The sequence below is a fragment of the Trichosurus vulpecula genome, chromosome 1, assembly GCF_011100635.1.
Source record: "Trichosurus vulpecula isolate mTriVul1 chromosome 1, mTriVul1.pri, whole genome shotgun sequence".
Taxonomy (NCBI): domain Eukaryota; kingdom Metazoa; phylum Chordata; class Mammalia; order Diprotodontia; family Phalangeridae; genus Trichosurus; species Trichosurus vulpecula.
Window position 1 is genome coordinate 247,174,433 of NC_050573.1, and position 13,600 is coordinate 247,188,032.

General features: G+C 44.0%; 1 protein-coding gene across 2 annotated transcripts in view; it reads right to left on the reverse strand.

The window, feature by feature from the left end:
• KCTD1 (potassium channel tetramerization domain containing 1) overlaps window positions 1-11,616 on the reverse strand; it is a 123,325-nt gene extending 111,709 nt beyond the window's left edge. Inside the window, exon 1 of one of the 2 annotated variants that reach the window (XM_036741394.1) lies at window positions 11,089-11,616. Coding sequence is in view for 1 of the 2 variants with exons in the window: in XM_036741392.1 (XP_036597287.1) it covers window positions 8,874-10,694 (1,821 nt within the window). In the remaining variant the exon portion in view is untranslated. Of the gene's footprint in view, window positions 1-8,873; window positions 10,706-11,088 lie in introns of those variants that run through there. The other variant, XM_036741392.1, reaches the window with a different exon arrangement.
• Window positions 11,617-13,600: the final 1,984 nt, after the last annotated feature.

Below are 13,600 nucleotides of genomic sequence, written 5' to 3' on the forward strand. Positions count from 1 at the left end.
CTAGTTGTCTCCACTGTTAAGACTGCGAGCTCCCTGAGAGCAGGGTTACTTTTCATCGTTTCTTTGTATGCCTGGTCCACATAGTAGGCACTTAATGAGTGCTAGTTGATTGGTTTGCAAATTCAGCTTAATAACAGTAAAACTACAATTATAATGACAAACTAACTTTGCAAAAGACAGCAGCTGCCACTGGCAAAAGCTGTCTGATGTCAGGACATGGTTTCTAAGCCTCCAAGTTGTGAAGAGAAAAAAACAAGCAAAATCAAGAAAGGAAAGTAGTATTTCTACTTGTAATTAAAACCTGCCTTCCTGGAGAGCTTGCATTAGTCAGTGACTACCACTCTCTCTAGGACTCATTATCAATATTTTGATTTTTACAAGCAGCCAAATTTTACAAGTAGCCAAAAGCAGTGAAAGCAGATGATGGGGTTTGGCTCAAAGAATCTCATTTTAGCAAAGGTACTCTGTGTAAACAGAGGAACACAGAGAGCAAGAGAGAAGGGGGAAGTAGAAGAAATTGCTAGAGCAAGTGTTAGCAATATGCATCAGATTTAATATCCACCACAAAACTGTCAGATTTCACTTGAAGGGAATCTAAGACAGGTGCTAGCCACAATACCACAACAGATAGGAAAAAGTAGTCCAAATAGGAGCTGGAGTGACTTTGTGTATAAAGTCTGGCCAGGATACTTTCAAGAAGAGAAGTTGTCAGTTGGAGGACTGGACATTAGCACATTTCTATATTAAATCCCCGCCCCGAACAAAAACAAAAAAAAACACCAATCCTATGTCATGCAAATGTCCTATGAAATAAAGTACAAATATACTCCAGATCCAGAGATGACCATGAATAACTGACTAGCTGCTTAAACTATTACTCTGAACAAAATATGAACATGTTATAAATAATAACATCATTTATCCTTTTGGTTCTGTGCATATTTTTATCACTTTTTTAAGATGGTGTTTTTTGCTATCTCAATAGATAACTATATTAGTGTCAAAACAAGAAGCATTTATTAAGTGCCTACTATGTGACAGGTACTGTGTTAATGACCGAGGTTAAAAAAGGGGGCAGAAACAGTCATGCCTTTAGTCTTAGCCAAGAAGCACCATATTCTTTTCAGTTGCCTCAGACAGCAAAACCACTCAGCAACATGAATGATAATGATGATGTAGTAGGTGCATCGTTTTATATTTCACACTCTCATCCAAAGTGCTCTAAGGCCTTTAAAAACAATAAATCAGGTAAGCCTTACATTCTCTGTGAGAGATAACATGTACCCTTCAACTATAGATCTGAAGTTGTGAACTCTTGCTCCATCAGTCATCTCCTTAGAAAGTATTTAAATAATCCAAGAGATAGTTTAAATGATTAGAAATGTCAACTACTGTGAGTAGAACACTGGCCCTGGAGTCAGGAGGACCTGTGTTCAAATTCGGCCTCAGACACTTGACACACTTACTAGCTGTGTGACCTTGGGCAAGTCACTTAACACCAATTGCCCTGCCCCCCCCCCAAAAAAAAACCCAACAAGATGTCAACTACTAAAAATTTAATTTAAGAAGTACAGACTATAATGGATGTACACTTGCTTGTATTTAATCTAGCACTGCAGAGAGGCAGTAGGAGATATTGAAAAGGGCACTAGATAGGGTCAAAAGACATGCATTCTTGGTACTGATTTCTCTATTACAAGGCCAAGGACAAGTCACAAGCCCTGTGATTGAACAAAAGAAGCCATTAGCAATTTGCTCTACCTACTTCACGGAGTTGTGAGGATTAGACAAGAAAATGTATATGAAACCTCACAAAAATGTAAGGAGTCATTATTTTATTTCTTAGTATTTAACATAAAAACAACCACAGATTTTCAGACCATCTTTTCCCCAAACCACTTCCTAAAACTACTTTTGAAAGTGTCACTAAAGAAGCAATCTGTAGCAAGTTCAAAATTATAGAACTAAGTCATCTTAAGCCACAAACTCATGAAAAAATTCCCTAGCATTCCCTTTTATTGAGCCTAATTAACAAAACCAAAGGCAAAAAAACCCCCAAAAACCTTTGCCAAACACATAGGAGACCACATTTTAAAACATGCATTTGAGGAGTCCAACAAATAAAGAAATTCTGTATTATACCACAATGATAACGGAAGAGAGAGGAGTTGGGTGAGAGTACAGACATGCACAGTTTGTGGCCCAGTTTACCTTCTGAGTTCTCTCCCTTGCTTCCCAGATGACCAGTGACCATATGCTGTCTAAAATTCTTTAACCCATCTAATACTGACATTGTTTTTATTTGAAAATTTTACCTTTTATCAAAGCCCCAAATGAAACTAAATATCAGTCAACAAGCATTTATTAAACACCTGCTATATGCCAAGCACTGGCTACAAAGACGATAAATGGAATAATCTACCCAAAAAAAGCTTAAATGAGCTGAAATCACTTCTGCTAGACAATCATATTAGTTTATTTAAGACAGTAATTCACACTAGTGTGACTGAGTCCGGAATCTCCTAATAATCATTTACGTTTTAAAATAGCAAGTGGTAAACTCTAGGAATCTCTACTTGGTAAATCATGAGAGGGATATTTTGAGCTGGCTGAGGCATTTCTTGCTCTCTGTCAGACACTCCTCTAGTCTACCAAGAAGTAAAATACATCCGTTTCTCCACCTCACTCCCAGTCTTTACCTTTCAAAGCAACTTTAAACTCCCAATTAGGACTCAGGAAAAACAAAAAGTCACCCACATAAGTGCTTAATTGCTTGTTGATTAATTTGGGGAAAACAAGCATTGATGAAAGAGGAACCTGATTTCGGAAATCATACAGCTATGTACTAAATGAAAAAGTCTCCTGTAAAAGAAAGTTCACATTCAGGTTGGATAATGGAGAAATTTCAGCAAAAAGGACAAACTTTATACCTAACAGTACATGAGTGCCTGAAATAATCTAATAAAACTTTCAACTAGAGTTCAAATACTCTTGTCACCCAATGTTACAAGATAGCTTCTATTTATAAAAATTTCTTTCATTAAAGATTTGCCCTTAAATTTATATGATATAAATAAAAACTAAACAAACACACAAAGGTTTGCTGTCAAATATAAATGTATGCATTTTGGGACAAAGAAATGGCTACATCTGCTTTTAAAAGTATGAGTTGGGAAGAAAAAAGTCTAACTGGAAAGAAAGTGATGAACAGAATGCCTTTGACAATAACTGAACCTAAAATGAGTCTAATGAGGATCTGCCTCCTAACATAATAGTGGGTGTAGCTTGCTCTGTTATCTAGTTTATAGCTAAGGGCATTTGATAATACAACCTCATATTCAAAGTAATTACAGCCCACAGGCCTCACCCTAGTGAAGTATTTCAAAGGATTTCACCATTTACTCATTTCTAGAACAAACATAATATCAGGAAGCTCACTATCATAAAGATCACTGTCACCAACTAGAGATCTATTCGGATCTTTCAAAGAATAATGGGTGATGTTTTTATATATTCTCAGAAGCAAAAACCAACAAAAATGCTATAACTATAACTTATTTCTGTGTCTCGATCTAAGATTCACAAATAACGTACTGAAGTACTTTGGCAATAAAAAAAAAATCACTCGTAGCACTTTTTGGGGAGGTGGTAGGGAGGGAAAGAGGTAGTTTGCTCAAGCAACTCTCCAAGTGCTGAAGAATTCTCCTTCCTGATTGGTGATTCAAAGTTAGCATTCTGTTCTGGACCAATTAATTTTCCTTCTCCATTCCTTATTAAATTTTGCCATAGAAATTTTAAAAGGCAAATTTTGACTAACTAGTATAATACAGGTCTATGATGAATCTGGGAATATAAAATATAGAGAAATAAAAGTCCTACTGAATGAATAAGGTAGGGTGAATAATAGTTTGAACACTTCAACTTTTCATTTTAGTGCCTACTATCCAAATAGAAATGTCTCTATGGATTTCTCTTTTAAAACAGAGTACTTAAAATCCTAAAGTTTAAGTTGAAACATGCTTCAGATAAATAGTTTTTCATTTTGTAGCCAAAGAAAAGTTTTTGAATGCTAATGGAACATATATAAAAATCCAGTCTAAATAATCCCCTGAACTGCAGTTAAGAATGGGCTTCTTTTCGCTGGAAATTCATTCTGTAATTAAGACTTTTTTACTTGGGGACCCATAATTTAAAGTTACTATGTTGCATAAGACATCAACAGAGATGAAATGGGATTGCAATTCTTGCTTACCATTTAAATTGCACATAAGAATATAGCGGAGATCGTAAGGTTTCTCATTTGGAGTTATATAAGATTTCTCATTTGGGGTTCTATAGCTTCAGATATATGCTCCACCCCCCCCAAATCCTTCCTATTCAAAATAATCTTAATCATTCAATAGTTATGAAATTGTTAATACAATAAGTTAGAATACAGACTTCTTTTATATGATGATTCACATAAAATGCAGTACAATGATTGGACCAATCAGATTGAGAAATTTAGGTCATAGGATCTAAAGCTGGAAGGGACCTTAAAGGATATTTAATCTAATCCCCTCTTTGAGGAAACTGAGGCTTAGATGTTAAGTAACTGTATAAGTGAAAGAGGCAGGTTTTGAACCTGGGTGCTCTGACTCCATATCCAGGGCTCTTTCTCTGCTTTACCACATTGCCTCTCTATGTCTTTATTTCTGGTCTAACTTATATGTTCACTTAGACCAAAATCCAAAGTGTGCCAAATGACACAGAGGATTACCTCCTTGCTTAATGCCATTACCTTGCTTAATGACAAACTGATTAATTACAGAGATTCTTGGTATAAAAGGTGTACATTTGCCTAAGCTTCATTACCCTCCCCCTGGCTCCACCTTTCACAAAAGAAGAAAAATTTCTTTGGAGAATAAGCTTCTACAAATATCTCAAGCTAGTAGTAAAACTATTTTTGTACATTTGTATTAAACAAATTCATTTAACTTTATAGGCTTCAAACAGCAGTAAAATATATTTGGCATCGATTAGAGAATCTGTTAAATATGCACTATTTTATATATCTTCCAGTGTCAATGACATATCTATGAAGAAAAGGGACTTTTTAATTAAAAAAAAATTTAACTGGATTTTATTAATTATTTCAACCGATCAGCAACTTCATATTTTGTTTCTGTAGTGGATTAAATGATCCTTGTACTTCCTACCACAAAACCCAAAGCCAGAGCTAGTTCCCTAATTCTGTCAGCATATGGCTTCTCTTCAAAGACTGAAAGCAATGAAAAATCATGTGTTCCAAATGAGGATGCTGGCCCTGCTTTCAGCTAGAGATCTGTGGAACTCATGCCTAGGCACACAGTCATGACAGTGAAATACAAACAACTGACTATGTTTCAGTGAATAAATTTCTTAGACTTGGTTAGGGTTCATGCTAATGGGATACTTATAAGGTATCTGCCTGGAAAGAAAGCAATCAGAGTGAAAGCAAGTTAAACTGAAGAATTTACTACAGTGAGCATATAGCTATTTCCAAGTCCATTTTCATAGGCTTATCTGTGGACCTTTGTTTAGTACTGGATAAATAGTATATAAAACTGAAACAATTATTTAACTGGGACAGCTAAAACAGACTTTTACTATTATCCCATCTCGCAGTGATGTGAAAGATGAGCCTGTAAAATTACATACTTCTATCTTCAGCCTATACAGAACTACTCTTGTCAGTGGCATGGAGAGTGCTATATTTCAGTGCAACTAGGAGCTACAGTGAAGATATGATGGGGGTATGGTGCTAAATCTTTTCAAATGCATTGTACAGGATTTCCTTCCTAGGGCTATAAAGCTGGAGAAATGCCTGGATGATCCGAGATCACAAATACAGTGACAAAATAAACAGTGAAACCACCTCTTCTTTCTTGGACCCACACCATTAGCAATCCAGTACAGTTAAAAATGTTAGGACATCTCTGAATGAAGCAGTTACTTAAAAATCTGTAAGATCTAGGTCCTTGAAATTCATACTTCAAAAGACTAGAAATTGAAATTACATGCTCCCATTAATCCTTAATAGAACATTTTCAGTTTTTCAACTCATCAAACTTTCTGTAGGTACAATATCCCCAAAGAGGGACAAAATGGGCATTTACGTTTAACAGCAGAATTTAGGCATTTAGTTAAAATAACTTTTTTGAAGTAACTTGCAATGCTGGAGGGCAATAAAAGTATCAGTCTGTGATCTCTAAGTTATCAAGAAATCTGTAATACTGGTCAACAGTGGAATTTGGTGTCACACCATTTGATGAGGTCTAGTCAGTAATAAGGCTAGAAAGCCTATGTTTATAATTAAGTAATAACGATAGAGGTTCGAGGTACAGGGCATTTCCTGGGGATTAATGACTAGCTGGAAGAGTTGATGGCCTAAGGCAATGCCTCGGGCCATTAACCCCAGCCGGCCATTAATCCCCAGGAAATGCCCAAGACCTCAATCGTTATAGCTGTTTTAATAAATACAGGAGGGAAAAAGTTTAATATCAGCTTTCCATTTAAACTAAAAAAAAATCCATTCCATATTTATGATGCTCAGGCTTAATACACAGAGTCCCATAGGAGTTACTGTTTTAAAGGCTTTCTTTCAAGTTTTTAATTTTGCTTAAAAACAGAAAGAAAAAAAAAGGATGTGGAAGAATGTGATTCTACCATGAATGAAAACTTGGGTTTCATGTTTAAATGGCATTAAACTTAAAAAACAAACAACACTCCAATGGGTTTCATCTGCATTGACCATGTTTGAAGAGTTTTGTATCACCAAATGCAAAAATCCACATTCAGTACTAGAGCCTTAAACTTAACATTGGAATTACCTTATAGTACTTCAAGAGAAGGTATAAGAGTTAGTATGCAATTTCATAGATCCAAGATTTAATACTTAGCTTAAATAAGTGGAAAGAAAATCCAGAGAGAGAAAGTACACAAGCATGTCTAGTGAAACAAAATGCTACTTCCTAGTCTAACATGACCCCAAGGGATATTAAGAAAGAACGACAAAAAGCTGTCTTGTTGGACTATTACTGTCACAAGTAAATAGAACTTTTGATAAACATGCTTAAACTTCACACTTTTATCTGTTCAGTTAACATTCTAAACCACTATATTTAAAATAAGTTACTGTTTTACCAAGGGACTAAGGTTTGTAACATCTTTTTTTTTTCAAGAGAACAATCTAAAGTACTAGAAAAAGACTTCCCCATCCTCCTTAATAATATCATAAATGAACTGTCCACATTAGAAACACAAAGATAGACACAGCCTACAGGTCATGTGTATTTTAGAGAACCTCCATGTTTATATTACCATTCACAGTCCTCTTTCTCATGTGGCCTTGAGGCTTGCTGATTAGCTGGTAAACTGTTTGAAAGGGTCAGTTTGTCCAGAACTGGAATTTCCACTTTGGAAAGAGCACAGAGGTACCTTACATCTGTTCATTAAGTGGCCTGACTTACAGTTGAGATTCCTATTTTTTTTTTCTTGATAAGTGGGTAAAAATTCTGAAATGTTCCTCTAATAGAGTGGGGAGGGGAAGGGAAGGCAGGAAGAGAGTAATTGTAAATTCCATTATATTTTTTTTTAAAAAGACGACTTATTCAATCTCATGAGCAACAGGAGGATCTAGAAAGTAAATATAATTTTAAAGTACTCAACGTTTATTTGTTTTCTCCCCACCCCACCAGAAGTAAAGAGACAGGAAGTCTTCCTTCTCCGGACTATCAATGATCTCTTTCTCCCTTGCATTCCTATACAACTTGCAGTCTACTCTGCTCACTAGCCATTTATCATTGAGTGGAGGAACTCTAGTTCTGGCAGAGGCCTTGGAGATCATTTAATCCAACTTCATCATTTTACAGAGGAATAAAGTGAAGCCCACATAGGTTAACTGACTTGTCTGAATTTACACTGCAAATTAGTGACAGGATCCGAACTGGAACCCAGGTCCCTCAAATCCCGTTTAAGTGCGGCTTGCACAGTTTTGTTTTGTGATCACCTATGCATAATGTATGCACACATGTAGGTGTCTATGTCTTGTTTCTCCAACTTCTCTTTATATTCTTCATAGTGTCTGGCACAATGCTCTATACACTGTAGGCACACAATAAATATTTGTTAATTAGCTTGTAACTGCAGGTCTCAACTCTTCACTTGAACAATAATTTGAACAAACTGTTTTAATTTACCCTAACTACAAACCAAACTTCATTTCCTATCTGATACTACTAAGTCTCAGAATTATTTAGCCCAGTATATTTTGGCACCATAGTCTAGCTAAAAATGTAAATGTATTACTGAAGGTAAATGCTCTCTTACCAAACAAAAACAAAAGCCTCCAGGAACTGTGGTTGAAGTTTTAATGATTTATAATGATGAATACTTCCCCCCCTCCCCAACTTCAAAAGTGATCAAGGATATGTAATGGAACATTTTTTATGGTTATTCTATTTAGGAGAAGTATTTTTAAAAAGCGGTTGGTTCATTTACACATTATGCCCATAAACCATAGGCGCACAAAACTTCTCTAACTTAAATGGCTTTACATAACTCTTGAGAGGCTGCAGTAGTTCAACTAATCCTATTGTTGTTGGCACACAGAAGTTTTAAAAGCTATTGCTCAGCAGCGATTTGCCTGCATTCTCATACCACTGGTTTAAAAGTAATCTTCCCTTAAATCTCCAAGAAAGCCAAACTTGTAACAGCACAGCGAAACGATTCAACGCACTTCATTTTCTATTTTTTTAAATGGCCAAAAAGCACAGACCTGCATTAGCACAAAAAAGTTAGTCCCGAAGTGGCACCAGAGAAACATTTCATGCATAGAGTTTGGTTTTGGTTACCTGGGTGGGGGAAACAATAGCAGGTGAAACTACTGTGGGAGAATTGGTGCTTCGGTGCCCATTGACTTCGGGAAGAAGAGGCAGGGGGTCGTGTTTCACCGAAACCACCACCACCGCCGCCGCATCTACCGGCTCCGAGGGGCGGATGCACAGTCTTTTGGGGGAAGAGGGACCGCAGACTTCACCGGGCCCGAACACAGCTTCGTACAGGGCCCGCTTGGGTGCAGCCTCCGCTTTCACGTCGGCCACCACCTGGCTCTCTTTGGGAAGGATGTAAGTGTTCCCCAGCGAAGGCGGCTGGGGGCGGTGGTGATGGTGCGGGTTGTGGGGGTGGTGATGGTGGTGGTGGTGGTGGTGGCGAGCTCCCCCGTTCAGAGCCTCGGCATAGCAGCCCTGCGGGGCGGGGGGTCCCAGCTTGGTGCCTATGCCTGCGATGCTGTTGAGCGTGGCGATGGAGACGGCGCCGATGCAGTGGTTGGTGTACGTTTTGGACAGCTTGGCTGCCTTGGAGAGCATCTGCATCCTGGTGCCGAGTAAGTTCTTGCCGATGGCTTTGTTCTCGTACCAGGTCACATCGCCTTCGTTGCAATGGTCCCGGGGCCTCTGGAAGAAAGCCTTGCAGAGCGGGTTGCGCTTGGACAGGTACTTGACGAAACTGGCGTAGGGACAGAACTCCGTGCCCGTCTCATACATGCGGGGCAGATTCTCCTCGTCGCTGCTCTCCGCCCGCTTCTTGCTCCAGGACGAAGAGCGGGACTTGTGATAGGGCCCTAGGGACTTGAAGTAGACGAACTTGCGGCCGTCCTCGTCCATAGCCAGCCCGAAAGAGTCCTCCTCCAGCTCCCGCTGGTTCTCCCGGCCCCGGGTGCAGAAGTACATACACGTCTCGAACCAGACCTTGTTGAGCAGCCCGAAGGGGGTGTTGGTGCTGAAGACGCTGGAGGTGTACAGTTTGCGCAGGTCGGCGCGGGTGATGGCTTGCTTCTGGACCACCGGCCCCGCGCCTTGCTCCTCCAGCTTGCGGATCACCGCGGCCAGGGTCAGGTTGGCGCTGCGCAGCTCGGGGTCCTTGGTGAGGTCCAGGGTGCGGCAGTAGGGGGGCTCGTTGAGGTAGCGGTTCAGGGAGCTGCGGATGCTAATGAGCGACGACTTGCTGTAGAGCTGCCCGCTCTTGGAACGGGCCTCGGCGTAGAAGGAGCGCAGCACCCGGCACAGCGCCCCCTTGTCCATGGTCTCGAAGTCCGGGCTCTGCGACTTCTCGCTCAGGTACTCCCGGAAGATGCGCACGGCATAGCGGGTGGCCAGGCGGGTGTTCTCGCTCAGCCGGGCCCGCTCGGGGCGCTGCAGCAGGTCCGGATCCAGCTCCGGGTCCTCGGCCGGCCCGCTGCGGGGCGGCAGCAGCAGCGGCTCCGACTCCGGGTCCAGCTCCGTGCTCTGGTCCATATGGATAATATGGACCGGCTCGGACTCCAGCTCCTCCCCGGCGGAGTATTCGGGCTCCAGGGGCTCGTCCCAGTCCAGACCCATCTCCTCCTCCTCCTCCTCTTCCTCCTCCTCCTCCAGCCCCCCACCTCCGTCCTCCTCCTCCTCCTCCTCGTCCCCCGTTATCTGCACCTCCTGGATCTCGTCGTCGTCGTCGTCCTCCTCCTCCTCGCCCGCGCTGCAGTAGTGCGGGTGGCTCGGCCGGCTGTTGCCCCCGCCGCCGCCGCCGCGCTCGCCCTCGCCCCGCTCCCCATTGTTCTCGGCGGCGGCGGCGGCGCTGGCGCTGGCGCTGCTGCTGGGGCTGGTGTTACAGTCCCCGCTGCCAGGCATTCTCGCCATATTGCCGTCTCTCTGCCAGTCCTCGGGCAGGGCGCATGCGCTATATTGGACCGCAGCGCTGAGAGCTTTTGTGTTTAATGACCTTCAGCTACCGGGAGGCAAAGCCGGGCTCTTAAAGGGGCCGCGCTCCAATTGTCAGCTCCAGCCGCGCCGCGGCGGGGCAGAGACGGGAGGGATGGAGGGAGGGTGCAAAGTTGGGAGGGTACGTCGGACGGAGAGAAGAGTAAAGAGGAGTAAATGCACCTTACACTCCCGCCCCCCCCAACACGCGCGCATACACACACACATACACACGCACACACACGCACACCCCTAAAGGAAAAGTTTTAAGGGAAAAATTGGGGGGGGCGCAGAAGGGGGAGGCTGGTAAGGGAAAGAAACACGCCCAACTTACCCTCTGGCTGGAGAGTGGCAGTCCCGGCCCCGGGAGGGCGGACCGGCGAGAGGGGTGGCCTCACTTCTCTAAGTAATGCCCGAGGAGCGGCGCCCCTTCCCCCGCCCCCTCATCGCCCCCCGGAGCTCGGGGTGGGGGGCGGCTGCTGCTGCTGCTGCTGCGGGCGGCGGCGGCGGCGGCCCGACTCTCGGGGGCTGCCAGGAGCTTCCCCGGCCGCCCGGAGCGGAGTAGAGCAGGTAGGTAATGAAGAGGGTGGAGGAGGGAGACGAGGAGAGCCCCGCACCCCTCCCCGCCCGCGGCCAGGGCGCAGCCGGCTAGGCTTGGGAGAGGGACAGGGCTGGCGGCGGCGGCGGCTTCTCCCCCACCTACTCGCTGGCGGCGAGGCGAGGCGCGGGGGCCCGGGGCCAGCGCTCGGCTCTCAGTTCACTTTCCGACTCTCTCAAAGGAGCGAAACACGCCCAGCATCGGCCTCGTCTCTTTGGACTGCTCTGACAGACACTTTTAAGTTGTCATGAAAGGCCCGGGGTGCTCCCCGAAGGTCTGGGGCAGGTCCGCGCCCGTCCGGCCGGAGGAAGAAGCAGGAGAGAGGGAGAGAGAGAGAGAGAGAGAGAAAGGGAGGGGCATGAGGAGAGGTGGACGCTCGGCTGGGGGTGGGGGGGAGGTGTTAGAGACCCCCGGGACCCCTCCCCGCAGCCTGATCTCCTCCCCCCCCATCCTCCCTCCGGTGACAGAGAGGCTGACTGCCCATCAGGGGCAAGTGGCTCCTCTGGGTCGAAGCATTCACCATCCCCACCCCCAGCCCGGCCAAGCGGAGAAAGTGAACTGGGATGAGGAGAAAGTAGCTATCGCGCCGCGGTCCCTACAACGTCAAGGTTCGGACTTATCTGCAATTGGCAAGGAGGCAAATAAGCCAAGAGGGCAAAAGCTCTCCCAGTGCAAGCCGGAGCTTTCTCACTAAGTCAAGTCAACAAGCATTTATTTAAGCACTTAAGTGCCGGGACCTGCACTACGCGCGGAAGACATCAAAGGAAGGCAGAAGTGCAGCTCCTGCCCTTAAGGAGCTTACAGTCTAATTAGGAGAGGCAACACGTAAACAGCTATGTACAAAATAAGATATGCGCAGAATAAATTGGAGTTAATCTCAGAGGGAAATCACTAGACTTAAGTGGGGGGAGGGGTTGGGAACCGCTTCTTGCAGAAGGGTGGGATTTTAGCTGAAACTTGAAGGAAGCCGGAGAATCCGGGAAGCAGAGTAAGGAGAACATTCAATGGCATAGGGACGATCGGTGAAAAAGCACTGAGCTGGGAAATAACACCATTTCTACCTAAACCCATACCCCTAACACACCCAGGCTCCTGGGGGAAGAGGGTGGGGTCAAGTGGCAACAAGCCAGAGAGACTCTTTCGACCTAGCTCTCGCCCCAGCTCTTGGCAAGTACTGCTTAAAAGTAGGTGACCGCCAGTCTTTACTTTGGTCTTCGTTGACGTAGAACAGGCACGTTCTATGGGACCACAAACACGTGTACCATTATACAAAATGTCCTTTTATTCCACTAGGGTTCATTACGATCTCCAGAGTCGAGAGGAGGTGGAAACCGAGTCCAAGAATGGGTTCTAGCTGCTTAGTCCATTTGGCCCAGGTCTCTTGTTTTCCCGGCCGTTCAAGTTTATTGTACACCACCTAAGATTTGAGGCCATAGCAAACTCATTTCAGCAAGGAACTACAGCCAATTCAGTCGCTACTTCCTACCTCCCACTCTTCCACACCCCCAATAAAACACTTTATATAATTTTATTCATCACTGAAAGATTACATGTATGTGTGTATACACACATATATTATTTATATATACACATACACACATAAAGTGGCGTTTTCATGATTGCTATACTAGAAAGTTTACTTCTTGTCTGCTCTACCCAAACTACCTCCGTTCAGCGTTTTGCTGCAGTTTTTCTTGGTGGACTGGGGCAGATCAGAGAGAAAATCGTTCCAGGTGGTAAGCAAGTTAAAGCAAGTTCCTTTTCTTGCCTTCTCCGCCCCTTCCCCCGCCCCAATTGTCTTCGGGGTTATTGAGAAGAACAATCCTCCCACTAAGCATTTGGAGAGAGCCGTCCCGGAAGGCTGTGTGTGAGTGAGCCCCTAGGGTTAGAAGGCAGTGCTGGTAGTTAGCTCCCACAGGAATCTTTACTCTAGGTGAAGGAAGAAAGGCGGCTAGCCGAGTCTAACACAGCCGCCGCCACTCCTCTTCCCCCCTCCCCCCCGCCCCTTTGAAATATGTAGAAAGGCGTGTTAGCTTCCCAGAGCCCAGGGCGGTGTATGGTTAAATTGTGTGTGTGTGTGTGTGTGCTCGCGCGCTCGTACACACACACACACACACACACACACACACACACAGGGGAAACGAGTCATTTACAGAAGTCACTGTAGAAGGGACTCCTCTAGAGCCTAGGACAGCCTGCCTCATTGACTAGGGATGCTCCCAAGTTGTCAATTGTCCCAGCTTCTTTC